This window comes from Glandiceps talaboti, chromosome 7, assembly GCF_964340395.1.
Source record: "Glandiceps talaboti chromosome 7, keGlaTala1.1, whole genome shotgun sequence".
NCBI classification, from domain to species: domain Eukaryota; kingdom Metazoa; phylum Hemichordata; class Enteropneusta; family Spengelidae; genus Glandiceps; species Glandiceps talaboti.
The window spans coordinates 21381709-21409690 of NC_135555.1; the positions used below are offsets into that span (position 1 = coordinate 21381709).

The following is a 27982-nucleotide window of genomic DNA, read 5'->3' on the forward strand; positions in this document are numbered from 1 at the left end:
AATCCATAGATAAAATAATACCATGTGAAGTGCAACCTGTTGGATTGAGCTACGAAAGACAGATGTATTTGTATAATGAGATACGTTGTTTTGTTAGAGATTCGAGAAAGAAAGATGAAGTGTGTCCTAAACCAGGGCACCCAACAACAGCGGGTCACGTAAAGGAAACTACGAAAAAAATACCGGATGTAAACGCTGATGCCACCGCAGACCGTCCACAATAAGAAGTTACCAAGCCTGAGAACAACAGGCGAAAGCGTGTATACACGTGCTCACGATGTCGACAGGAAGGACATCGCATAAACAAATGTCCAAAAAAAGTTTCAGAATAGCTACATGGAAACATGCGTAAAGTAAGCGTGTAACTCCATTCAGCCATGACATCAAGTTCGGGAGCACGTGAGTTGGTTCCCTGTCAGTTTGACGATATTGCTGCAGCTGTTCCTTCAGTTCAGAGGGCGAACCTGCACCCAGAAGACGAGGTGTGTTTTATAGATCAACACTCAGCTGTTACCGAAGCAGTTGTTGCAATAGACAGCGAAGTGATGAAACTCAGACCGAAACTAGAAAATCTGATACTGACTAGTCATATTTTAGGACTCAGTAACCGCCTCGAAGCACGTCCCATCACTGATGCCTTAGAAGGTAAGTGTGTGTCGGATTTTCACGAATGTTTAATATCTCGTATGGATGGTGATGTAAACATTACTGGGCAATTACTGCAGGTGTGTTCCATACAACATGTACAATGTTCCAAGAGGTAAAGGACCAATTCTATAACCGTTGTGGTATTTTTTTTCTGCTTACAGATTTGATGAAAGCAAACAACACTCTAAGTTGTAGCCTCCATGACTATAGTTTGGAGGTCAAGTCAGTGATTGATGGTACATCTCCTAGGGTATTCCATGGACCGGAATACAAGTTATACCAGACAACGAAAGCACATAAAACACCTTATGACTATACCCAACATGAGGCCACGACTGCCAGAAGGATCGACCCATGCCCTCCCGCTACTCATGATCCGAGGTTGGATGAAAGTTTGGACGCATTTGAAGATTCAAGAGGATATCTTCGTCTTCGTAGGCGGGGCGACGGTGCATGTAATAATACTCCTGTGACCAGCAGTAGTGAGGTCGCCGACTCGGGTGATTCTAACGACGAGCAAACCGATCCTGACGAGCTATCCTTGCGTTCTCGCAAACGTGGAAAGAAAGCCTGGGAACCCGACTCTTTGGACTTTTAAAGTTTTATACTTAAAAACTCGTTTATTTATGAAAAGTTTCACATTTATATTTGTCATGACGATGTTTTGAAACTCTCAGATACGAGTCAATCTGGTTAAAATCCGATGTAGATGTCGGCTAATCGTGCACTGCTATCTTACCATCGTTATTTAGCTTGAATTGAACCTTCGTAGTACATGTTTACGTTTTTAGCCTGAATCGCCTCCTGTAGAGGAGGCGATCAGGCTAAAAAATGTAAACATGTACCAAGAAAGTCAATTCAGGCAAAATAACGAAGGTAAAATAGCAATGAACGATTAGCCGACATCGACATCGGATTTTAATCAGTTTGATACGAGTATAAAGTTGGCGTCAGATTCAGTTTCAGATTCAGCTAGCGTCATATTGAGCGTCAGATAGCGTCAGATCCGAAGACACCCGACGGACTCGATCAAACCTGAATTGATACCGTTGAGACGACAGGGGAAGATTCCACCCCACAAGCTTTTGATGGAAGTTGGGATGTCTCTGCTTTTACAATTTTTATTTGGGGAAAACACGTGAAATAGAGTTGAAATACTTGTCACCGAGACATTGATAGTTCGTCCACTGTATGTTCGTTGGTTGATACGTTTTGCCAATAATTTACACGGCGTCAGTAAAAATTAAATTTAAGTGCGTAATATGTTGCCATACTTATGTTTTATGCACATTTGAAAGCCTCTGAGATCTAGCTAGACATGTACCAGAGTTTGGTGATACTGATAAAACTTAGAAGGCCTCCAGATCTAGACGCAATTGGTAAGTCTTACATTCAAGTGTCATTGTAACCCTGGATGTATTAACCTATTTTTAGGTATTTGATAAAGATAAATAAAGATTTTTGTTGAGAGTATTGTTCATGAAACTGTGTCTACCTTTCACTTTGTGTATGTGTGTAATGTGTCATAAGTTTATTATTTATGTCCATTTTGAAGTAGCCTGAAGATTAACACATTTAAATCACACATTGAAAAATATATAACTTGTAGTACATTGGCTATTTATCAAGAAAACAACAGCATTGGGCTGATAGATCAGTGCAGTCAAGATGATATTAATCTGAGTCAGTTAATAATGTCTGTCACCCTATGATGGATCGTAATTGTAAAGGGTGTATAATTAAAAGATACAGTTTTTTTTTGTAACGGCCTGGATGTTCACTGAGACATTTCTGTCACGACAAAGAAGAGTTGGTTCTTGCCATATTGGTACATTCTCATTCCTGTCTCCATTGATATTTCTTGAATGTTCTTGTTGTTTCAGAGCAAGTATATTTGCAGTGACATGTGGTTTTACGGAAAGATTTAAATACATGTAACTTTATAAAGACACACTAAACGCGTTTGACTCCGTGTGTGAATGCATGTATGTGTGGTCCGATTTCCCCTTTTGTTGAGCGCTATATTTACACTATGTGTATTAAGTTCGAGAAAATAAAAAGGAATCAACAACCAATACGAAAATTACACATAACTTGGTCATTAATGTATTTTTAAAAACCGTGATTTAGTTTTTGTTGTATTCAGTATTCTTAAAGGTATCGACAGAAACCCGGCTTTGAAGTGTTACAAACTTTAAAGCTGATTCTCTCGAAAACTTTTGTATGAAAATTGAGCTCCTCCTTGTTCATAAACCGTCGATTTCATCATGAAAATCTTGCCGCATGAACTTAAAATTTTTTACACGTCTTCCCCACATATGGGACAATCGAAAATTGTCATTATCTCAGTTTTGTCAAATCCGACTTTGTTAGGTAAATCGCATGGGACGCCACATATTAGATTCTAATGATTCAATGTTGTGATAAATGTTTATAAGCTACACTTTCACAACTCTAATATTAAACAGAGAGAAAAATAACCTGGTGGACTTTAGACAGATAGTTTACAATATACTATCAGCAATAATTTTGAAAGATAACTTGGGTATAACTTGGACTTTAAGGAACTTATAAGTGGATTATATCTGCTCAGCATCTCCTCTTGCATAATATTGACATAGTTGAGGAAAATGTGTGAAACCAAAGAATTCATTGCTTTATTACTGCAAGTGAAATGATTTCCTATAACAATGCTGCTATACAAACCAAATACACATTTTCTTGCTGTAACATTTTCTTCTCAAGCCAAAGAAAGGTTGGTATTGTATCTTATCTCAACAAAAACCTTGTATTCTCTTCAAAATATGAAATTATGAATTATGAAATATAATCCCACCATCCCATCCCACCCCTTCCTAATGTTTCATACTCCCATACCACAATGGGATCATACCAAGACACACATAAGATAGGGGTGTTCACTTTAATATGACTCACCTTTGTTCTTCATCTGGTTTCTTGATGAGATTAAAGAGTATATTAAGTAAATTATCTCTCTCTTTAGGGTCTGGATGAAGACTTACTGTACACAGAATAACTGGAATTAATTCCTAGGAGGACAGAGATGAAGAAAAAAATACAATAATGTAAATATGGACTTTATGGATTGCTTATATCATCAAAATGGGAAAAACTTGATTTGACTTGATCTTTGACATATTATTTAACCACATATTTAGTATGTCATTTCCTTTCAATTAATCAATCAATCGATCGATCAATCAGTTAATCAATCAAATTTCTATAGTATCAATTTCCAGAGCAATGTTCTGTTCAGTAGTGCTGAATGGCTAAAGCACCATAATTTGGTGAACAAATAAGTCTTCAGTTTTGTTTTGAAACAATCCAGGCTGGAGGCTTGGTGAATGTCAAGTGGCAAAGAGTTCCAAAGTTTGGGCGTGACAATGAGAATGAACGATCTCCATAGGTGATTTGTCTGTAATTTGTTGTTGTTGTGAGCAGATTCTGGTTTGTAGAACGTAGAGTGTGACTCGGTGTATATGGCTGGAGAAGATCACACACATACACTGTAATAGTCTATTGATTGTATTTGACTAGCATTAGTACTTCATTTTCACTGAACAATGCCAGCTAAATTATATATATATATATAGGTTTGCTTAAATCTCAGGGCTTTTTCCATTGAATAAATTATTTTAACACAATTGTGTTCTTTTGTGTGAAATAGTGACCTGAGTAAGTGATTGCAAATGGCTGGGTGAACAATAAGCCCATTGGGAGACTAGTTGTAATTGGGTAAAATAAAAAAAAGTTGACATTTTCCTTCACAAAATTCGAAATGATTAACATTCAAAAGATTTGAAGAGTATGAGACAAAAAAAATTCTCCTAATGGATTGTTGCCAGTCTACTGCCAATAGTACAATTCCTTTATTTATCTCTTCGCTAGAATTTCATTGGGTAGTGTGTGTGATAAACATCTGGCGAAGCATTAATGCTAGAATTTCATTGGGTAGTGTGTGTGATAAACATCTGGCGAAGCATTAATGCTAGAATTTCATTGGGTAGTGTGTGTGATAAACATCTGGCGAAGCATTAATGCTAGAATTTCATTGGGTAGTGTGTGTAATAAACATCTGGCGAAGCATTAATGCTAGAATTTCATTGGACTGTGTAAACCAATACTTTTTACTTGCAGATAAAACAATTCCTTACCTCTCTCTTTGCTAGAAGCACATTGGGTACAATATGTGGTAAACACCTGGCTAGCATTAGTACTACGTTTTCATTGGACTGTGCTATTTTGGACACTTCTACAGTTAATCTGTTATCCAATGACTGTGAATATGGTGAACCAAGTAACGCTGTCTGGAATTGCATTGGCATATTTCTGCAAAATAAAAACATGAACAAAAATGGAGTAATCTTTATTTTGTATAGGAAAGGTTGTATCTGTTTATGTATGTAGAGATTTAATGACATAAATCTAGTATAGGCTTATTTTATCAATTGATGACATCCTGGTTAAAGGCCCATGTTTGGGTGGGGGTGGGGGTGAGGTGGTATACTAAATTGAAATCTAAATGGGTGAAATTTTCCAAACAAAATTCTCCTTACTTCCTGCATGGTTCCCAGGAATGTGTCGTCTCTTCTTCCCTCTCCATGGCACTGTCTGACATCCCATCTGTCACCTCCATTGTCACCATGTTTGGCACTGTTGAACCCACAGTGGCTTCCATGGAATCAATATTTTGAGTTGTATAACTCTCTTCTCCTTCTGGTCCATTAGTAACTGAGTCCTGATTGGTCACATTGATAGAAACATTACTATCTGTAGCATCTTGGCCAATAGGAGGCCTTCTCTCAGGTTGTAGACCACCTCTCTGTAAATGTTCAGTGTGTTGTTTTCTAGGTGTTGTTATTGGACTTACAACTGGGGTGGATGTCTTTATAGCTTTTTGGACACTGATATCTCTGTAAACAGGACAAGGTAAAATGATAAACCAAAGAGTTGGTGTGACATCAAATATGGTTTTCAAAATCTTCCACATTATGTTACATAAGGGGCACAAGCTGAGTTTATGCATATTTTAGCATAGTTTTTGTTGCTTACTTGAAAGGTACTCGCATTATTATACCTACTAAAGCCCCCTTAACTTACTAATCTTGCTATACCCCTCATGCTATTCTGCTTACCGAAGGTCACTAGTGTTCCACCCTCATATCTATCATAAGAAAGCAGCTAGACTAAACCATCACTTACTGAACTCAAACCTGGTATTAACATATAACGTTCCGATGACAATTTATACATATCAGAAAATGTTCAGGAATTCCTACCACATGTCAATCAACTGCACATGTTCTAACCATGCCAGAAGACAATTGTAATGTTATAGAAAACATGCACTGACATCAATATTATACTGGAATGTGGTTTTTATTGAAGTATTTTTACTTGAGTAAAAAGTTTATAAACTCAGCTTGTGCTGTACACAAATCACAGCAATAAATCTGTACCAGAGGATATATACAATTGTGATATTTTAATTGTAGGTTTGACAATTCTCCTTTTATACCTTTCTAAATTCTGTACTTGTACTTTTAATTCTTCATTTTCTTGACTGAGTTGACTTATTTTATTATTGAGTTCATTTAATTCCATTTCCTGCAGGAAGAAGAGAGATGAAAAAATAGTTAAATGTCCACCTAGAAATCCTAGAGGTCAAAGGTCATAAGCTACACAGTACTACAGGCTACATGTGGAATTATTTCTGATGTAATCTAAGACCCTGTTTATACAACGCTATTTTTGAATGAAAACACAACTATTTTGTTGTGTTTGTTCCACCTACTGTCTCCATGGAGATGACAAAACCACAAATGAAAAAACAACAGTTTCAAAATGCTACTGAAAGTGAATCGTTTTCAAAACAATCAATTTCACAAAAAACTTGTGAAAACACAAAGATTCAAAAATGGCCGTTGTGCAAATGACTGAAAACCACAATAATTTAAAAATGCAAATATTTGACCTCAAAAATGACCCAATGAATGATGTACTACTCATACAAGTCCATACACCATGTCATTATAGCAAAGTGTGTGCATGTACAACAGCATCATATTTTAACTATTCTGTCTTCAGTCTTTCAATGTATCCCACCCCACACTTTTATCTGTATTTGACATACAGGAAACTTTGGCCAAACTTTAGCCAGCCACATACCTACAAATAAAGTTCAAACCTACAGTACAAAAATTATGTATGGTGTAAATAGTCCTAAACAGCATGCAAATCACCATTTTTTTCAAGTATACGAAAAAACAAAAAATTATGTTTTTCCAGTAACATGGCCTCAGAGAATAGGGCAGGTAGGTCAAGATTTTATTTTATTTTATCTTTTTAATTGTTTTTATATTATTTGAAATATTGCTTCAACCCAAAACCAAATGAAGTGTGAGTCAGAAAACCACTTCTGTGATAGTTTGATGAAATATGTACAGACATCACTGGGGAAAGAAAACAGACATACATGAAGGTCAAGAAAACAAAGAATTTCTTATCTTTTTGTTCTAACTGTTTAAAAAATGTTTAGGGTCACCCTCACACCATTTTTTAAAATTTGCCTGAAGACTTTTTTTAGCAAGATAACAGACTTTCATCAGCACTCCCATAAAACAAACACCCACTGAAAATAAGGCTTGCGATGTAATAACGAGTTATCAAGGTCAAATAGAAATGAAAACATACAAGTTTGATTCTTTCTTCATCATGGACACCCTGATCAGCTTCAGTTTCTTCAGGCTGTTCCATTTCAATAACATCCTCCCCACACCCAACATCAGCGGTTTCTTTTATCGGCAGGACATGACCACCATAGTCTCTGTAGAGATGAGGTAAGTCTGGTGGTTTGGGTAGATTCAACCCTACGTCATCCCAGTCTTCAAAATCCTGACATACAAATTAAGTTACAAGATTTGGTTTTCAGATTAAGTTGTCTAGTATTTTCAAGCATGATGAAAAGTTACACTGATGTAAAATCACTCAAAAGTCATAAAATACGACTTCCATGATATTGATTTTTTTATTTCATGATATAATTTTAAATCCATCATAAAGTTTGTATTGTTACACATCTTTTACATATTTGAAGAAATCATAAACAATTTATGAATTCTCAGCTATTTTTCCATCACTTTCAGCAGAGAACTGACTGCCAAAATCTGAACAGCACCACCAAGTTGTTGGAAGCAGGAACACTATTCTGAACTAATATAAACAGCGCCACCAAGAGACCAAAATAAGAAAGGCACCTACCTGATCATCGACTTCATCAGAGAATGTTATTGAAGTGAGTTTATAATTATGCATCAGTAAATATTCATTGACCAGGAAATTCAGAGCTCTTTTTTCATGAGGTTTGACCACATCCTGTAAGAGATTAAAAAAGTCAACAACATCAAAGTCTGGATTTAAAGGAATCTAGTAATCTTTCTGATTTCCGTCATGCCTTAAAGCACCCCTACATGAAAACAGCTGGTCTGATTCTAAAGAAATAATCAACAGTTTGACATCTTGTGAGATTATCTTAATCCTTCTCTTTAAACCCACATGCAACGACAGAAGACAACTTTAAAATATACTTGGCGATAAAAGTAATGTATTCCTTATTGTTTCCTCAAAACACATTTCATGAGATCTTTTCACTATTTTCGCCAGCGTTTAACTATTCAATAAATTGAGAGAGAACAATTTGAATGCTGAATACAACTGTTATTGTATAAATAACATTATCTTTGTATGTAAATGTATTTATGTATTGGTCAATGGAGTCTGTATTTACATGTATGTATGGCACCATAGACGTAGCACAACAAAATCACAATCCTTTTTTTTCTCTTTATTTTCTTCCTAAAATTTGTCTTTGCCAATTGTACTGAAGCCAAATAAAAACAAGCGACCTATCGGTCAGAATAGCTCCGCTGTTTTTATTTTATTTTTATTTTTATTTTTTATTTTGGTGACATGTAGAAGTGGTTCAGTTCTTCAGCTCTTTACTATGCAGTTTTGTTTTAGCGATGCAATAAAGTGGTTAGTGGTTTCATATGATGTCTCACTATAAAACACATTTTACACAGAAGTTGGTAATGTATTGTACTTTTATACCATAGTCACCATTTTATAACAAAAATCTACAGTTATGAAAAATTGCACAAAATCTCAGAAAAAAATGACTGGGAAATGCACACACACACAAAAAAAAGAGGATTTTGAGGTTGGCTATAAATAATTCCAGTGTCTTACAGCTTTAACCCTGGAAAATTTTAATGATGAATGAAATAAACTAGGGATCTAAAATAATTTTGAGGCAATTTGAATTTCAATTTTCTAACAAATTTACCAAGTCAACAACATTCAACTTGTACTAGTTGTAGTAGATATATATATAGGGAAGAAATGTATTAATCGCCATCTTAGTTTCTGTACGGCGACAATCCCCAAGTACCCGAAAGAGAGTCATTCTCAGCCATTGACAGGGTTCGACACTGGAGTAAAAAAGTCACTATCCCACAGGACTAGTAAAATTGATAACGTAGTAGTCCTGCAAAAAATCTGGTGGTCCTATCTTTAAGTGCTTTCGCTTGTTCACTTAGGCTCTTCATTTCTCTTAGTTTTTGCTCAACTTCTAATTCACTTTTCCAAACCCCATATTTATTTCAAACCGTGTGTTGTAATTGAACTGTCTATTTCTTTGTAGTTGTTTGTGCATCATCAACTCATTACTGTAATTTTATTCTCTTTTTTATGTTTTGGAGCTTCTTCTCTTTTTTGTTGCTTTCTGTGAGTAGTTTGTCTTAATTGGGGGGGGGGGGGAGTAATAAGATGTTATGTGGTCTTATTTCTAGCTCATAACATTTCTGGTACACATTGATCTAACTATTGCATTTTTAAAAGACAAAAAATTACCTTCCCATGGAGCAAGTCTTTATAGTGTTGTCCTTAGTGCATATTAGAATGTATTTACAACATAAAAATAAATAAATTTGAAGGTTACCAGCAGTTACAGCAAAATTTTGTTACTAATTACATGTACAAGTCACTTCGTCTATTTTCGTGTCTATGTACTTCCGGGTTGACATAAACGTTAAACGTGATAGTACAGTCGGCCCTATAATTACTAAGAAATGACAAAACCGTTCGCAAAATAAAGTTCAGGATTTAAATTTTTCAAACTGAATATCAATATCCACTACACATTCAATAACTGGTTTCGCGTATTTAGAAATGTGCCCCAAAACATGAACACGGAACACGGAACACGGAATCGCGATTCGTACCGTGTCAGTGTTACTAAGTTAGCAGTTTCATTGTAGGCTGTAAGTTGTACCGGTAAAAAAACGATCATCACATCATGTAGGAAGTACAAAAACATAGAACACGTTGTTTTCTTGCTGAATAAACTCACTGAAATAACAACACGGTCAAATCGCGTCTTCGATTTTGACAGCCACCATTGTTATGATTGAGCTTCACTTACTTCCGTTGAACGTGGCCAGTACAGTGTAGAGGCCAGCCTTACCCTTATTATACACAAATCATCGTACAACTAATTTTATTGGCTATAATATTAGCTACATTTGAAAGGTCTCACTTGATTGGCTCATCCTTCGCTATTCCCGTTTTCAAGAGACACCCCGCCAGAATAAAGTGCCACGTAGTACAGCAATGGCGCGAGATCGCCTGTTGGGCGACTTTCCCACCGGGTGTGCTTTTCGAAAACTACACAACACATGCTTTTATGACACGGAATCATAGAAAATCTACCCCGTTTCCAAACTAATCGTAATTTTATCGCGAATAGACAACCGGAGTTGGTCAAAATAGCAAATTAAAAATCAAATGACCGTGAATTCATCATATAGCCGGTGGTTGAAGTGATCTTTTTTTAAATTTCTTTTCATCACAAAAACAAAATCTGTGTGATCAAAAGTGTTGTAAACTAAACCAGAAAGAATTATCGGACTGGCTAAACTTCCCGCTGAACTGGAGTAAGGTCCAAGCCTCGATAGTACGTGAGCAAATCGTCTCAAACTAGCGATACAACTTTCAAAATATAACTTGACATGTCTTCATTTGTTAGAGTTATACAATTCAAGACGGGTTTTCACTCGAAAGAAACAATTCTGTGAATAATGACATTCTGAACGCAGCGATTTCTCGGACGATGTTAACACTGTAACGTACGGCTGGCAACGACTTGCTTCCGGGTTAGTCCCTCGTACATCCGGGTACTTGAGATTGTCGCAATTTTGACGCTGTAATTTTGCCACCAATATTGATCGTACAAAAACAAAACTCCATAAATGAACCACAAAGTACTTTCCCTTTCAAAATGTGGTAATTTTAGAAAGAGTATTATCGTTTTTATTGACGACTGACTCTGTCAAAAATCGTCCCATACACTTCAGTTCACAGGCATTCAAACTTGATCATGAGGGAGGTGCATATACTGGAATGAACCATTCTGTAGGAGGGGTGGATGGAGAATTGGATTTGAAGTTTACAACCCTTTTTCGAACAAATATTTGTCATTTGGGCGCACAATGCGTAGAATTAAGACTATAGCACATATTACATTGCTTGTTTGACGTCAATAGTGTCTTTTGAAAAGTTGCACTTTACCTAAAGTCTCGCGGAGTGATTTCCAATATGGCGTCGGTCATTATACTCATTAACATATTCATTTTTTTTTCAAATTTCAAAAAAAAAAATCATAAAAAATAGAAGAGAAGACGTGCTGACTTGAAATTAACAAATCTAAGTAAGGTACCCTCTGTGCATCAACACACCACATATCAAAGTAATCTGACTTAAAGTTTATGAGGAGTTGATGAAAATGTCATTTTGGGAAAAAAAATCATAAAAAATTGAAAATGGCACAGATCAACTTGGCATGAACAAATCTGAATAGCCTCCCCCCAGGGAACATGCACACCAAATATCGAAGAATTCCGACTGTCACTTTCGGAGTAGATAGTGAAGATATAAAAGTTTGACGGACACCTATGATTCACTCTACTCTCTATACCTCAATACCCACCTATACCTAAAGCTACGCTTTCAGCTTTCGCTGACAGCGGAGCTAAAAAGTTGTTTGGTTCCCGTTACCCGACCCCACCTAGTTTTTCACGCCGACCCTAAACTTTTTTTTTTACGTATTCGAGAAAAATAATAATAAAATCGCAAAAATCGTGAATTCTCACAAGTAATAGTGGGTGCGGAAACTGACATCAACTTAAAAAGACAATATAAAACTATCTGGAATGGCTGTACATCTGATAGGAAGAAATAAACAACACAGAGACCATTTGGTAAATAATGGAAAACCTGAACTAGACACTCACACATGAAAACAAAATATAATAAAATAAAACAAGCGACCTATCGGTCAGAATAGCTCCGCTGTTGTTTTTAATTTAATTTTTTATTTTGGTAACATGTAGAAGTGGTTCAGTTCTTCAGCTCTTTACTATGCAGTTTTGTTTTAGCGATGTAATAAAGTGGTTAGTGGTTTCATATGATGTCTCACTATAAAACACATTTTACACAGAAAGTTGGTAATGTATTGTACTTTTATACCATAGTCACCATTTTATTAAAAAAAATCTACTGTTTAATATGAAAAATTACACAAAATCTCAGAAAAATAATGGGAAATGCACACAAGAAAAAGAAGAAAAAAACGCCAATGGCGTTGTAGCACAACTATACAGTTTTTAAAAATGCTAACATGCTAACGATAAGTGTTCATTTGGTGAATGACTATCCAGTTGCCTAGCCAACCATGTTGCTATCTTTACGATATATGCTATCATTTGGCTGTTGCTATGGACGTGGTCTTGTTGCTAGGCATATTTACATACATTTTTTGAATGTTTATTCAATTGTCTATTAAACCCCATTGTTATTTTCGCAATACATGTGATCATTTGACTGTTGCTATGGGCGTGGTCTTGTTGCTATATTTGCATATATTTTTTGAATGTTTATTCAATTGTCTATTAATCCCTGTTGTTGTCTTTGTGAAATACACGACTGTTTGGCTGTTGCTATGGGCGTGGTCATGGTTGCTACGGTATTTGCATACATTTTTTGAATGTTTACTCATTTGCCTACCATATGATGTTGTTATTTGACCAAACTATACTGCCATTTGGTTGTTGCTAAGGGCATGGTCATGGTCGCTAGGGCCAATTTTGTCAAAATGTTTTGAAGAATAACACTCAGAAACATCTCACCAAGTTTCAGACTCGGTGACCAAGTACTTTTTGAGATATAAGTTTTTGACCAAAAATGAACATTTGTACACCTAATTTGCATAACACTCATGGAATCATGGTATGCTTAATATTTCTTTGTCCATACATCCCTAGATACATTCCCATTAAATTTCAGCACAATCTGCTCAGATTTTTAACCAAAAAGACACATTTTTAGCCCTAATTTGCATATCACTGATGGAATCATCCCGTCATGAACAAATCTTACTTTACACCCCCTTAAGAATGTTCCCACCAAATTTCGCACCAATCTGCCCAGTAGTTTCTGAGTTTAAGTTTTTTGACCAAAAATAACATTTTTTGACCCAAATCACACACCTGTGATGCGATCATTTTGATTTGAACAATTTCCCAACTAGACACCCAAGGTAATGGACCCACCAAATATCCTGGCAATTGGTTCAGTGGTTTTTGACTTTAAGTTGTTTACACACACACACACACACACACATCCACACACACAGACAGACAGACAGATGCCGGGCGATCCCTATAGCACTACTGAACCTCAGTTCAGTTGTGCTAAAAAGAGGATTTTGAGGTTGGCTATAAATAATTCCAGTGTCTTATAGCTTTAACCCTGGAAAATTTTAATGATGAATGAAATAAACTAGGGATCTAAAATAATTTTGAGGCAATTCGAATTTCAATTTTCTAACAAATTTACCAAGTCAACAACATTCAACTTGTACTAGTTGTAGTAGACATAACATCGTCTCATATTTTAATTTACGGAGTTTCTTGTGACCGGCGCCTGTCAGCAAACTCGGCCAATTTTTTTTCATCATTCCATTGTATTTAAACCTTGTACTTGACATTTCGCAATATTTATAATTCTCAACAAATTACCTCAACATGCCTCACCTCGCTCGTACTCAAAGCAGTCCCGGTATGATCACTGACGAGTCGTGCTTGCATACGGAGTAATCCGGGACTCGATTCTGACAATTGTCCCTACTATTTGTTTAGAGTCAAGTCAGCAATATAGACTTGTGCACCGCCTGTCGTATGTAAACAGGGCTAACCACTGGCATGAACTTGAGAGATGCTCTTGTCATACAGTGCCATTTCTATCAGATACTAATTTCTACTACCAGTCATTTTAGTCATTTCATTATATTTTTTCAATATTAATGTTATATTATACATATCCTAATGAAGCTATATTTGTAAATCACATGCAATTGCTTAGTTAAGTTTGTATTTTTTTTATTCCATACAATATTTATAGATTCATTCAAGTCAACTCAAACTACTTGAAAATGTCTGCCAAGGTACAAAACTGGTCAAAGATTTTAGTCCTACCCATTCACTGCTGTTAATGTTTGTTTGTTTGTTTGTTTGTTTGTTTGTTTGTTTGTTGAGTTTAACTTTGGAGCAATTACACAAAAGAAGTATAATACAGTATAGTTAAAAACATTTTGATTACTAATCAATTCTCACAGCATGTACTGAGTAATTAATGATTTTAATGAAAAAATGAGACTCATAGACTACTCCTATGAGATATTAAAACTTAAAATTGTGGTTACCAACTTCCTTCTCAGTAAAACCAATAGCCATGTTAAATTAAATAAAAAATTTATGGAATATCCTGGGGGGAGGACAAATTGACACAGGAAATATAACCTAGAATTGATCAGTTTCCTGGAATGTCAATTGAAGTAGGTGGACAAATCAGAACATGTAAAGTGACAAGGAATCACCTCTGTACAGGAAGACGGAAAGTGACAAGGAATCACCTCTGTACAGGAAGACGGGAAAGTGACAAGGAATCACCTCTGTACAGGAAGATGGAAAGTGACAAGGAATCATCTCTGTACAGGAAGACAGAAAACACACCCAAATTTAAAGTCTCAAGATTAAATCCCAGGTTTTCACATTATTATTATTTTATCAGTAAAGTCATAAGTTTTATAGATACAATAATCCTTTGTATTCTGGACAAATTTTCTCTGTAGCTAGCTCTACCAGACAACTGGGTTTTTAATCAGAAAGGGCCTTGAAAGTCATTGCCTTCGCTGAAAGCTCTGGCAGCACTAACAGACAACTTCTCATTTGTCATTTTTATTCTCAATTTCGACACATTTCGATTGTACTGACATAAGAACGTATGATTGCCTAGAGACCAAACACAATCAGAATTCCACAAATAATCTATTTTTGAGATTAAACGGTCGAGTGTTTTTGCTAAGGCTGAGTAACCTTGGTAATAGAGGCAGGGAAAACTGGTCAAATAGCATAGTTCCCATACATGTTTTTACACTGTACCATGATTTAGTTTAGAGAAACACTGCATGGAAATGAAACACAATTCTATACATCCTAATACAAAATACTTTACTTGATGCTGTATGAACACTTGGATAATAACTAGATCCTTTAAGTTATCAGAATTAATGAAACCTACACACCATCAATTATTCAACATATCCTCAAGTTAAATACACCTCTTTCTAGAAAGAAATTAGCACCAGTTCTGACAAATTATAAATTTTTTATCACAATTGTCAGAATTAATATGAATATATATTGTGTAAATGTTTCATTTATAGAGAGAGGAAGACTTGATAGGTTTAGTTTTTTGACACAGAGAAAGTGAAGACAACTTCCTGTCATTGAGACTCCTACATGTCCTAGTTTTAATCAAAGCGCTGTAATATACTTTCTCATATTGGCCACTGAGGGCGTATTCCATAATCTTTATATTCAAATATTGTGACTGTAGTAAACTTACATTTTTAGCTTGTTTATCTGACACAATATTTGTACTAAATTATATCAGCTTTTAAATTTTGAGTGACTATAAACATCAAAATGAAAACAGATTTATCAAGTCAGGTGATGTGCTATAATTTTACTGTCCAAATTTTACGTCCACCATAAACAAAGAGGAACAAAGTCTCACAAATTGTCTCTCAGCTTAGATTTTTTTAACGGTCATATATACATCATTTTTGCAGTATCCTCTCAACATTACAAAATTTTACTTTTTTATTCTGTGGTTACTTGTTTTTGGAAATTGTTTTAATTCTCTAATTTTCATATTTCCTTTTTTGTAATACAACTTTACACTGAGGTTCTGTCTATAAATAATATCATGAACCATACATACATTTCTAACCCAAATATTTCAAGGTGACTATTTTTTTGTAATAAATAACTTTTGGCAATTTTTCCATATTTTTTTTTTTTTGCAATTTTCTTATAAGTATCCATTTTGTGATAAGTAACTTTTTGATAATCTTCCCATTTTTTTTATTTTTTTTACAAATTTCTCATTAATATCATTTTTGTAATAAACAACTTGTAGTCATTTTTCTTCTATTCTTTTCATTAATTTCTTTTCAGTATTTTACTTTTGTGGTAAATGGCATTTTCATTACCAATGCCAGATACCTGTGTTTCAAATCCAAATTTTAACCCTAACTCTAACTGGGCTTAGTAGTCTTGAGGAATGACTGGCGTTCAGCGTGCGAAATTAACGCCGGTCCTTCGGCCCGAGACCAACATATTTCCGTTCGGACCGACAGTTTTTCAGAATTACAACAACGTATCGGTCCTTATGACCGACTGAAATTTGGAGTAAATAATAACATTTATTCAAAGATATATCCAATTTCACCTACATGAATCTGATCTTGTGTTACCTATTTTACTCTCGACATCATCTCGTTCAAGTCAAGCGACACAGAGCTAGCTCGCTACGTGTTGTTGTCAATGTTGATATCATGTCTACATATGACGTAGCATACAGCATTTACTTTATGAAATTATGTTAGCAAACACATGATTGACCGAATTTCTCCAATTATTTGTGTCTTGACTAATCAGAACGTCTTAGACATTCAGACCCATTTTGCGTTTTTTCCCACCATGATATAGTAATTGTCGTAAAGTTTACTGTTCTAAGTGTATGAAACTTTTAACGTGTTTGAGACAGTTCCATGTTGCATTTATTAAGTATGTGGCGATATTTAGAAGGCAGCAATGAACTTCCGAAGAAGAAGACGAATTTAAACAGACACTGTTTTTTAAAGGCTGGTATTAAAGCAGGTAAATGTTAGCGGGTTTCCCGATCAATTTACCGGATTTCCCCATGTGTGTGGCCATGATCAAAACAAACTGACGGAAAACATATAAACTACTCTGAAAATGGCGTTTTAACTAATAAAGAAGGCAGGTACACTTCGTAAAATATCTTCAGTACGATAGGTTTTATTTGTAAAACAGTTAAAAAAAAAATGCGTAGTCTGATTGCTTTCAATTTGATTCATATGATAATATATGTCCTGTCATGTTGTAATCAACGTATACACTTAGAAATGTTGCATTTTTGTTGCCATTGTTGTATCTGGAAAATTACTGCATCATGCCAAACACGGGTACATATAGTGGATGATACATTACTGTACAGTTACCATATCACGCTCCCACGTCAAAAAAAACTTGCATTGTAAGACATGTTTAGCCATAGTTCTCTTCATCATAGTCAGATTTCTTACACAAACAATCGAGTCAGAGACGATACTCAATGCACCACTGTATGGTGTACGGGTAGGGCTTTATGGGGGGGGGGGGGGTGCTTCAGTACATATTTGAAGGAAGACGAAACCGCTCCGTGTCACTTTTGTGGATGGAAATTGAAATTTGTGGGTCTACGTTCGCTAAGAGTTGGAAAGCTACATCAGCTGTTGCCACAGACGATGAATCTGACTTTGCATATGTGATTCAGAATTTAGTGAATCGTACAGAGAGGAAGAAGAGGACTGTGATCTCTTAGAGATTGCAGATAATGTATATTTAATGATTCATTCACCCATATTATCTACAATCTATGGATATGTATTTCTATGGTGTAATGAATACATTCAGTCTCAGACCCGTGACTATAGTCTATAGGAACAGATTATGCGAGAATGAATATTCATAGTCTCTGGGTTCATAGTTACAAATGAAAATCTCTACTCATAGAGTCAAATATTACTTGGTAGTGAATCAAAATTTACTTCCAAGTTATTTGTTGACTCTGTGAGTGGAAATTTTATGAAATAATAGTGGATAGTGAACAATTCGTACTCTCTTTTACTTTAGTATATCTAAAGATATGTTGTATCATATTAAAGTTCAAAATCATTTAATCTGTAAATGGAGGGTATATAAATATAGGTCGTGAACGTGAACTGCATTGAGTATGGACCAGCAGTTTTCCTTAAGGACCAGCAGTATTTGCTACATGTCGGTCCTTATGACCAGTAGTCATTTTCCCTTAAGTTCACACACTGCTGGCGTTATGATATTACTTCAGCGACCATATTTTCAATTTTGAAGTTTCCTTGCCATATTCCAAATCTACCTGCCTAGCACTGTTTGCACAGTATTGAAGCCACACCCAGACACATGTTGTGTGCAAGAAATAAGTCAGAACAAAATCAGCCATACATAATTATAGAAGGTCAGAGATGGTATACATCATCACAGTTGCACTTTGACAAACAAATGTAGGATCAACCAATCAGGTTCAATCAATGGATTTCTACTAATACTCCATGAACAATGCTAGGCAGGTAGACTTGGGGACAGCAAGGGAAATTCTAAAATTAAAAGTTATGGTTCCTGAACTACATGTATAATATTACAGATTTCAGTTCTCTACACTAAGTCTTTAAGATAGTCTTACAAATAGAAAAGAATACTTACATCAGTTGGTGACATTGGTCTCTTGGAGTCACTGTGGGCAGGAGATGTTGACTCACTTTCTGTGAAAATAAAATCAAACAGAAAATAATAGTTATAAATGATAATTTCTGCTCAAAGTAGCCCTATCTAGATGGCACAAAAATTTCTACCTGAGGTAAGATTCAGACAGTTTGAGGCTCATGACTTCAATCCCATTGTAGCACCGAAATATAACAGATTTGCAATTTTCTTCTGGCTTTATTTTGTTATTTCAGTCGATATTTATTGTCCGTTGTTTACATAAAATCGGACAAAAAACTGTGTGTCAAATAACAAACAAAGTTTTATTACTTCACAACGTATACTTTTATGACCGGGTCAGGAGAAATCATGCGACATCTGCAACCTTCCTACGTGTAGACACAAACCTATCCTACCTCAGGTAGGACTATTACGACCTACATTTGTACATCTAGATGGGGCTACTGACAGAGTCAACAAGTTTTTGGAAAATGTATCCCAAATTTCTGCCAACATCTTGTCTGCATCAACAAAAGTGTACTCCAATGAGCTGTTGGTGTATCATGTCTAATACCAGGTTTAAGTCTGCCTACAGTAATGGTTAATAAACCCTGCAATAGCTGTAACTTGAGTATCAATCTTGTTGATCAGACAATCGACAATTTATTCACTGAAAATTGTTGAAATACCAATAATTAGACATTGGATATTTTAACTAGAGCTCTGCTGTATCCATGGATAATATAGTAACAGGTTGACATCATGATTCCATTTGTGTGCTGATTTTTGGGTGCGGACCCAAAAATAAATGTGGATACATTGCACCATACTATGTGTACAGCTGCATACAGTCAATATATTTGCTTAGATGATTCAATACTATTCAGTATGTACAATATTACCAGTAAGTCAGTATATCTAACAAAACAGTTTCAGTTTCAAAAGACATTCCAGTAGCAGCCATAGTGTATCTTTAAGTATTACTTCCGTTAGCAGAATGGGAATACTACCCTGTACAGGTACCTTTTTTTTCACATACAGCCCACCAACTACCAAAAAGACATATACATGTATCTATCCCTACAGTTTAGTACAAAGTTGTAGGCCATGCAACTTCTATATTAATTGCCAGAGAAATTTTAAACTTAAATTTTGTTGACAATTGTTATACCAGACTAAAATACTTGTTTTGTCGATATATATGGTAATATTACTAGTATTCCACAGAAAAGACAAGAATGCTTACAAATCTTTGGTATGCTAGTTTCATTTCTAAATCAATGCTGTTCAATTTTTTTTCCATTTCTTTCCACAAATTACTTATGGTGGTATACTTTTGATATGTTTGTTTGTTTGTTTGCTGAGTTCAACTTTGGTGCAATTACACAAAAGATGTATAATATAGTATAGTTGAAAAAAAATGTTGATTACTCATCAATTCTCACAGCATGTACTGGGTATAATGATTAATTACACACTTTTTTCTTACTAATGTTTTTAGTTTGATGCACAAAGTTTTTAGAGGAAATGCAATTACCATATTTTGGCTCCACCTTCAATTTATTAGCTGAGTTTTGACTGAAGTGTATTTATAGCCATAGTACTTTAGTAAAGTAAATGTATTGATTGAAATTAAATAAATCTCTACTAATGACAGTGATTCCATGTCCATGCTGATCTGGTGCACAATGGTTTCAGCTAAATTATGTTAAAATAAAGTTAGCGTCAGAATATTCATACATCCATCTTGTAGTATATTGAGAGATAAATATAACCAACCTGCCGCTTCTGTTAGATTTGCCCGTAGCGATTTAATAGTCTCCTTAGCTTTCCGTAGTTCAAACTCTAACACTGCTACCCTTTCATCAGTTTGACCAGCACCATCGTCAGAATATCTCGCAAAATCTAAAGAGTCGAACGTTTGTTCACTTGATGTACGGTCTGAAATAGAATGAACAGTTCTTGAGAAATTCAAACTACAAAAATATGCATAATTACATCTAAACTTTTGTTCCAAACATAAACTGAGAAAAATAACGATGTGAAACAACATCGACTGACACTGCATTTGTACTGATGCATGGTGACTCTCTACAGACTCCGTTACTTGTATTAACACTGTTTTTTATTTACAAGTAACTTCCTGTACATATCATAACAAACTTTTTACACATTTTTAATCTTGTGCAAATTATTGAGTTAACTGCCAACTTGAAAATCTATGTCACCTCTACTGTCCTGGTACTGGTTCAACATTGGCATACATATGTATTAGATTAACACGGAATATTCATGACTAAATGTAATAAGCACTTAGGAGTCATGAATATCTGCCAAGTCCCATGAAGCAACAATGCACTAGTACGAAAACAATAGAGGTAAAACAGATTTTCAATATATACATAATTTGGTGTTTCTTGGTAAATCAAATCAAATTTATGCGATGTTAAATCATAAAATGACTCTCCAGAACCCAAAGTTTATGAAATACCTGGTGTTGCATTAATTTTCCTTTTAATCCCCAAACAACAGTTGGTCCATTACAATTCTATAACTTGACTTCATTGTGTAACAATTTACTAATATGTAGTAATGACCTTCCTGTCATCACGTTTACCTAACCACAACTTAACCACCTGTTTGATTTCAAGATTTCCTTTTTTCAAGGAATATGAAAAATACTTGAGAGAACAACTGAGGAGACGGTGACGTACATTAATAATACTAGACTTGAGTCCCGGCCTGTGTGGTCAATAAAACAACCACAGTAACACGTTCACAGTTTGCTTTTTTTCTATGTCAAATGCATACAATTTGAAGGTTAAAGTGCTACTTATCCAGACTGGACATGACCTAATTATCACTGCCTTCCAGTAATGTCAATGTCCCCTTGGTCAACTTCCTCTTTTACAAATACAACGCCTACATAGTGAATTTATAAAATACAGACAAGTCACAAGAAGGGCTTCTCTCCTTGCAGATAAGAATCTTTAGAGCTACTCAACAAATGTTGACGTCACTCCTGGGTTTCATAACTACACTCAACACGTGGTACATAATCATATGGCCTTTCTCTCATGTCACAAAGGGATTTCTCCTTGTAGGTGAGATCCTGGATACTATGGCTCCTCAACAAATATTGACGTCACGCCATGGTTTCATAACTACACTCAACACGTGGTACAGATGGCTATGTTTACACCGTTTCTACCACGTCACAAAAGGAATTTCTGTAGATGAGATCTGGGATACTATGGCTACTCATTGACATTTTGAACAAACTACACCCAACACGTGGTACATAATCACATGGCTATGTTAATCACATCATTTCTATCCAGTCACAATAGTGACTTGCTATTGTATAAGTTGTAGACAAGATTTTGTAAATTACGGTTGAGTAAGAACATTTTAATTTTCACAAACTTTCTTTCTCATTGTTAGATAGTTTTATACCTACAAACCATACTTATATAAATAAACTACACACACACACACACACACACACACACACACACAAACACATACACACACAGACACACACACACATACATACACACACATACATGTACACACACATACACACACATACATACATACATACATGTACATACACACACATACATACACACACATACACACACAGACACACACATACACAGACAGACACACACACACATACACACATACATACATACACACATATACACAGACAGACACACACAAACACACACACACACACACACACACACACACACACACACACACACAGACTTATGACCATGCCTACATTGTATAGCAACCATTATTGAACCTTTCTTCATCTTATCCAATTGGATGAAAATAAATTGACTGAGAAAAATTTTCCTTTGAGACTTTTCACTCAATTACTGTAATTGATCCTATAAACTTTTTGAAGATTTGAACTTCAATATGTATTTTGATATTTTTTCCCAGTTTGATTTATCCTGAAAGTACAACAGCAATTACATAATCAGCATCTATTAATGTGGGTAGAAAAATATCAATGAAAGGATTAATCTTTGTACATCCAATATTTTCAAAATACTTTAGAGCCATACACCTAAACTGAGTCTTTCACCAAGTCAACACTTCTTCAAGTTCATGGCACAATTTCAATCAGGCGTATTGCCACTACACATAGAAACAGGAAGGTGAATAGAAATGAACCAGTAGGTGACAGACTTTGTGCATTTTGTTATTAAAATGCTGTAGACATTTAAACAAGATTCGCTTTCCCTTACACTGTACTGTCTGTGATGATTTGCGTAATATAGTAAATAACAGGACACACATCACTGTCAGTCAACGAGAAGTTAATTACTAAGTGACGAACTGGTTAGGAATACTGCTAAATTCATTGAGTCCTCATTTTTACAGATGAAAGAAAATTTGGATATAGAAATTAACTTGTATTTTTCTTTGTCACTGCTTTTGTTCATTCTAACCTCTCTGTACTGCCAATGTAAAAATTTTGTTGAATGTGACATGATATAAGCCCGATGTGCTGGGACTCAGTTGTACGATTTCACTATATAGTAAAAATAATCTACTGCTCAGTGCTACTAAGAGTGCTAAAAATAACACAGGACGGGTTCATTGTAATGAAGTTAAGTATTACAATTGAGTTTTATCTCAAGTAGACAACTGACGTCAGGTTGAAGTCAATTTATGAATGAAGTCGACTTATGTAGTGTCATAGTGACTGTCATAGTGACTGTCACGACTATATCTGTATATAGTACTACAGTTTACAGCATAAGTGTCACTCAGCCACACTTCGCATCAATTACTGTACCAAACCCCTGTTTTTACTTTAGGTTTAGGAAGGGGCAAATCTGGCAAACTTTGATTTCAGTATCCATTCCATGTTATTATATCATGTACCAAAGGGAGGAAAGTTTGGTATTTACACACAAGAAAAGAAAAGCTTTGGAATGACAATCAAAACCATGGAACAAAATTATAAGAGTCACGAGGGAGGGGGGGGGGGGGGGGGGAAGACCACTTCCAGGTGTTGAAAGTAACATGCACTCGATAATACAAATTCAAGGGGTGTCAGGGAAACCTCTTACAGGTGTCAGTGCCAAAAGTAAAATGCTCTGAACACATTCATGGGTTGGGGAACCTCTCACAAGTGTCAAAAAGAACACATACTAGACAAAACAAATTCAGTTTTTTTTCTGGGAAACCTCTCACAGGTGTCAAAGGTAATGTGCCAGATAAAACAAATTTTAGGGTGGGGTGGGGGTGGGGGTTTCAGGAAATCTTTAGCAAGTGTAGAAAACAAGGACAGGTTTAAGAAATCACACCTATCCTCATTTTCTAGCTGAGGTAATAGTGAAAGGAGACTTGCTTTGTGTCAGTGTCACTTTATAGGTTATTGAGTATGTATTATTATGATGTAATCTGTCTCATTAAACTTACAAAAAGATGTTGTGATAAAGACAAATGACATTTGCTAATAAATACACAGTAGGTATTACACTAAATAACACACCAAAGGTGACTGATTTCAAGCTTACTACAACAGTACAAATGAATTGCCTTACTTTTTAATGACCTCATTTTAGTAACCTTTACACTTGTCATGGTTTTATAAGGAAACACTTCACAAAAAGTCAAAGAGGACAGTGACGTAGATACTGCTTTGAAATGAATTGCCAAGTTTGATTTCAAAAAATGGCAATATGTAGTAAATGTCATAAAAACCATCCTATGGTCACTTACCAACTATAAATTTTCTAAGTGTATGGTCTTTATAAAGTTACGTGTATGTTGAAGAAGTGTTCCTTATGATGACAATGAATCAGGGTGGTGAAAACTTTTGTACAAATTGATGATCTATACCCTATAGTTTTAATCCACCATGTCTAGAACTAGGAGTATACAATGTAAATGATGGTCCAATGTTTCAATCCCACAGTTTTGTACTGTAATATCTACACCTATATAAAGTGAAGTGGATTTTATTCAATAGAATCAACCTTTTGTTCATATCCAACTTTTCTATATCTCAGCCAGACAACTACATCCTACACTGACATGGCATTAGTTGATAATTAAGTTGGATCAACACATACACAAATATACAATATTTTTATGTATGATTGTCGATATAAATTAAACTCTTAAATGATAATTATCTAAATGTTTCTGAAAGGTCATCACCTGAATTTTGTTGTTATGCTGCTTGGTTTTTACAAAATGATTGTTGGTGTTGGTGGTGGTGGTAGTAGTAGTAGTGGGGTAGTGGTGGGGTGTTGGTGGTAGTGGTGGTAGTAGTAGTAGTAGTAGTAGTAGTAGAGTGGTGGTGGGGTGGTGGTGGTGGTGGTGGTAGAAGTAGTAGTGGGGTAGTGGTGAGTGGTGGCAGAGACAGTGGTTGAGGTGGAGGTGGTTATATCCCTTTTGTACCAACAAAATGTTTTTTCTACAGTTTATATTGACACCTATCTAGATATTGTTCTTCTGACATCAACGTTAAATTAGTGGAAACTCATTTCTATTTCATCACCATGGTAATATATACTAAAACACTACATGAGGACTAAGCATCCACACAGAACACTTGAAAGGTACGACATGAATCATTCAGATATTATAGATCTTACATGTACATAGTTTTACTGTTATGAAGTCTGTAGCATGTGTTTAGCTTATGTAAATAGACTCTACAAAGGGCCGATACCTGTGGAATTGAACCTGGAAAGGAACATAATCCATTATACCAGGCATACACCACAAATATGGAATATATACATCACAACAATGCATATCTATGTCACTGGTTCTGCTGTGTTCAAAATACAAGTCAAAACATTCAAAATTGCCATTATTTCCCCCAATTTTTCTTTGATATTACTAGCAGTGGTATAATTATGTTATTCTCCGATATTTTTTCTTCATTCAGCTGGAAAATACTCATGACTTATTAGATGGTTCTCCCTACTTGTCTATCAACTTGTGGTGACAAAGGCCCCTTAGGTCACTCATATTTTCCTTGGCTGAACGAAAAAAAATATTTGGGAACAATACCTAATTATACCATGTACAAGCCAAGTAATTCTATGTCACTCAAATTCATGTCTACATAACTACTTCTGAAGTGCTTCAAATATGAATCAAATCCAAATCACTATTTTTCCTGATTTTTTTTTTTATATAAATGATCCTTTAACTTTAAGTTTAGGATGTATGATTATATTATTTGCTAATATTTTTCTTCATTCAACTCAAAAATATTTGAGTCATAATCTAATTATTTTGTCACTACTTGACTTGCAACTCATAGTGACAAGGCCCCTTAGGTCACTCACATTTTCTTTGGCTGAACAAAGAAAAGTATTGGCAAATGCTATCTACAAATGCAACTACATGTACATGACCGTCTCATAGCTCTACCGCGTAATACATGCACGATGTCCATGGTGTTGACTACAGAACATCTTGTATTCCACTACTAATCTTTATTGAATTCTGCTATTTTGAGATATTGGCTTAAATTGAAAATAAATATCATTGTCAATATTGAACAAGCTTTTAATAAAATTAAAAATCTGTTGAGATAGTAATTGATCACATGTATTCATGGCGATATCAAAATGCACTCAGACACTGCTGCCAATGGTCGTCTTCAAGCAATGCATGTAACAAATACATGTAGCACAGATTAATCCTTTCATCCTTGTTGTTAATATTCTTATAAGACAAGTCTTCATTGAAGACACACCACCCTTACAATACCCCACAAGTGCTTTTAACATTAATAGTGGAAGTTACACTTTATATGGTTGAATGAATGAGATTCATTCAATATAAATATTTGCATGAAGGCTGAGTTTACATTTAGTAAGATCTATATTATTTACAAAAGACCCCCCCCCCCCCCCACCACCACCACCACCACCACCACCACCACCATCACTTCCATTGAAATGTCACCAATATAGCCAAACTCAATGTTGTGGTCAAAACAAAGCTTACATATTGATCACTACATAAGGTATCATGTTTGTCAACACTAAAAGAGTATTTCACAGACAGCCATTGAACTTTAAACGTACAGGTACATGTATGATTAGGCTATTGATTTCAATTGGTTCAACAGACTGCTACTACTACTACTACCTTATAAATTTGGTAGTCTGGATACAATATTTAGTAGTCTATGTGTCCAGGACTACTGCTAATTTGGTACTCTAGATTCAATATTTAGTAGTCTCTGTGCCCAGGACTACTGCTAATTTGGTAGTCTAGATACAATATTTAGTAGTCTAAGTGTCCAGGACTACTGCTAATTTGGTAGTCTAGATACAATATTTAGTAGTCTATGTGCCCAGGACTACTGCTAATTTGGTAGTCTAGATACAATATTTAGTAGTCTATGTGTCCAGGACTACTGCTAATTTGGTAGTCTAGATACAATGTTTAGTAGTCTATGTGTCCTGGACTACTGCTAATTTGGTAGTCTAGATACAATGTTTAGTAGTCTATGTGTCCTGGACTACTGCTAATTTGGTACTCTAGATTCAATATTTAGTAGTCTATGTGTCCTGGACTACTGCTAATTTGGTAGTCTAGATACAATGTTTAGTAGTCTATGTGTCCTGGACTACTGCTAATTTGGTAGTCTAGATACAATATTTAGTAGTCTATGTGCCCAGGACTACTGCTAATTTGGTAGTATAGATACAATGTTTAGTAGTCTATGTGCCCAGGACTACTGCTAACTTCCAACCTTGGAACTCAGTGATTCTTATACTCTTGAAATAATGATAACCAAGTTTAAAAACAGTCATTTTAAATAAAACTAATATGTTATCAGACAAGTCATCACACCCAGTGACCGTAGACACAGTCTAGAGTCTATCTGTGGCTTCAAAGATCTCTCTCTATGAGAAGAGACCCAAAAGCCACAGATAGTCTCTTGCTACTCAAAACATCTTTTCCTGATTGACAATCTAGAACTACTACTACAGTTGTTACCCGTCTCTGAGTCTAGTGTGAAAATATCCCAGTCTGAATACTAGAGGTTGATGATTACATGACAAACATGACCACACCCATTGTCTTTTGAACCCAGTTATCAATTTACAAATGTGAACTGAATTGAAGTCAATTTAAATTTCCTGACATTCATCAGTATAGAATTAAATTATTAGTGTGGAACAATATACCCGCTGTGTTGACCTAATACGTATTACACAACACTAATGAATTATATATGATGAACTTAATATCATCTCAATATACAGATAGCCTGTACAAGACACAATATATGTATCAATTTATCATCATTGATTCAATCA

The 27982-nt window shown here is 35.3% G+C and overlaps 2 protein-coding genes across 2 annotated transcripts in view; one reads left to right on the forward strand and one right to left on the reverse strand.

The window, feature by feature from the left end:
- LOC144437160 (RAB11-binding protein RELCH homolog) overlaps positions 1-27982 on the reverse strand; it is a 48625-nt gene that overhangs the window by 16696 nt on the left and 3947 nt on the right. The window contains exons 2-9 of the mRNA XM_078126029.1: positions 20433-20594; positions 18654-18712; positions 7930-8043; positions 7363-7563; positions 6188-6276; positions 5226-5582; positions 4824-4998; positions 3586-3698 (exon numbers count right to left, since the gene is read on the reverse strand). Coding sequence (XP_077982155.1) covers positions 3586-3698; positions 4824-4998; positions 5226-5582; positions 6188-6276; positions 7363-7563; positions 7930-8043; positions 18654-18712; positions 20433-20594 — 1270 coding nt within the window. The remainder of the gene's footprint in view (positions 1-3585; positions 3699-4823; positions 4999-5225; positions 5583-6187; positions 6277-7362; positions 7564-7929; positions 8044-18653; positions 18713-20432; positions 20595-27982) is intronic.
- LOC144437304 (uncharacterized) lies at positions 378-1393 on the forward strand. The gene is made up of 2 exons (XM_078126228.1): positions 378-645; positions 810-1393. The coding sequence occupies exons 1-2, from the start codon at positions 378-380 to the stop codon at positions 1244-1246; spliced, it is 705 nt and encodes a 234-aa protein (XP_077982354.1). The 3' UTR covers positions 1247-1393.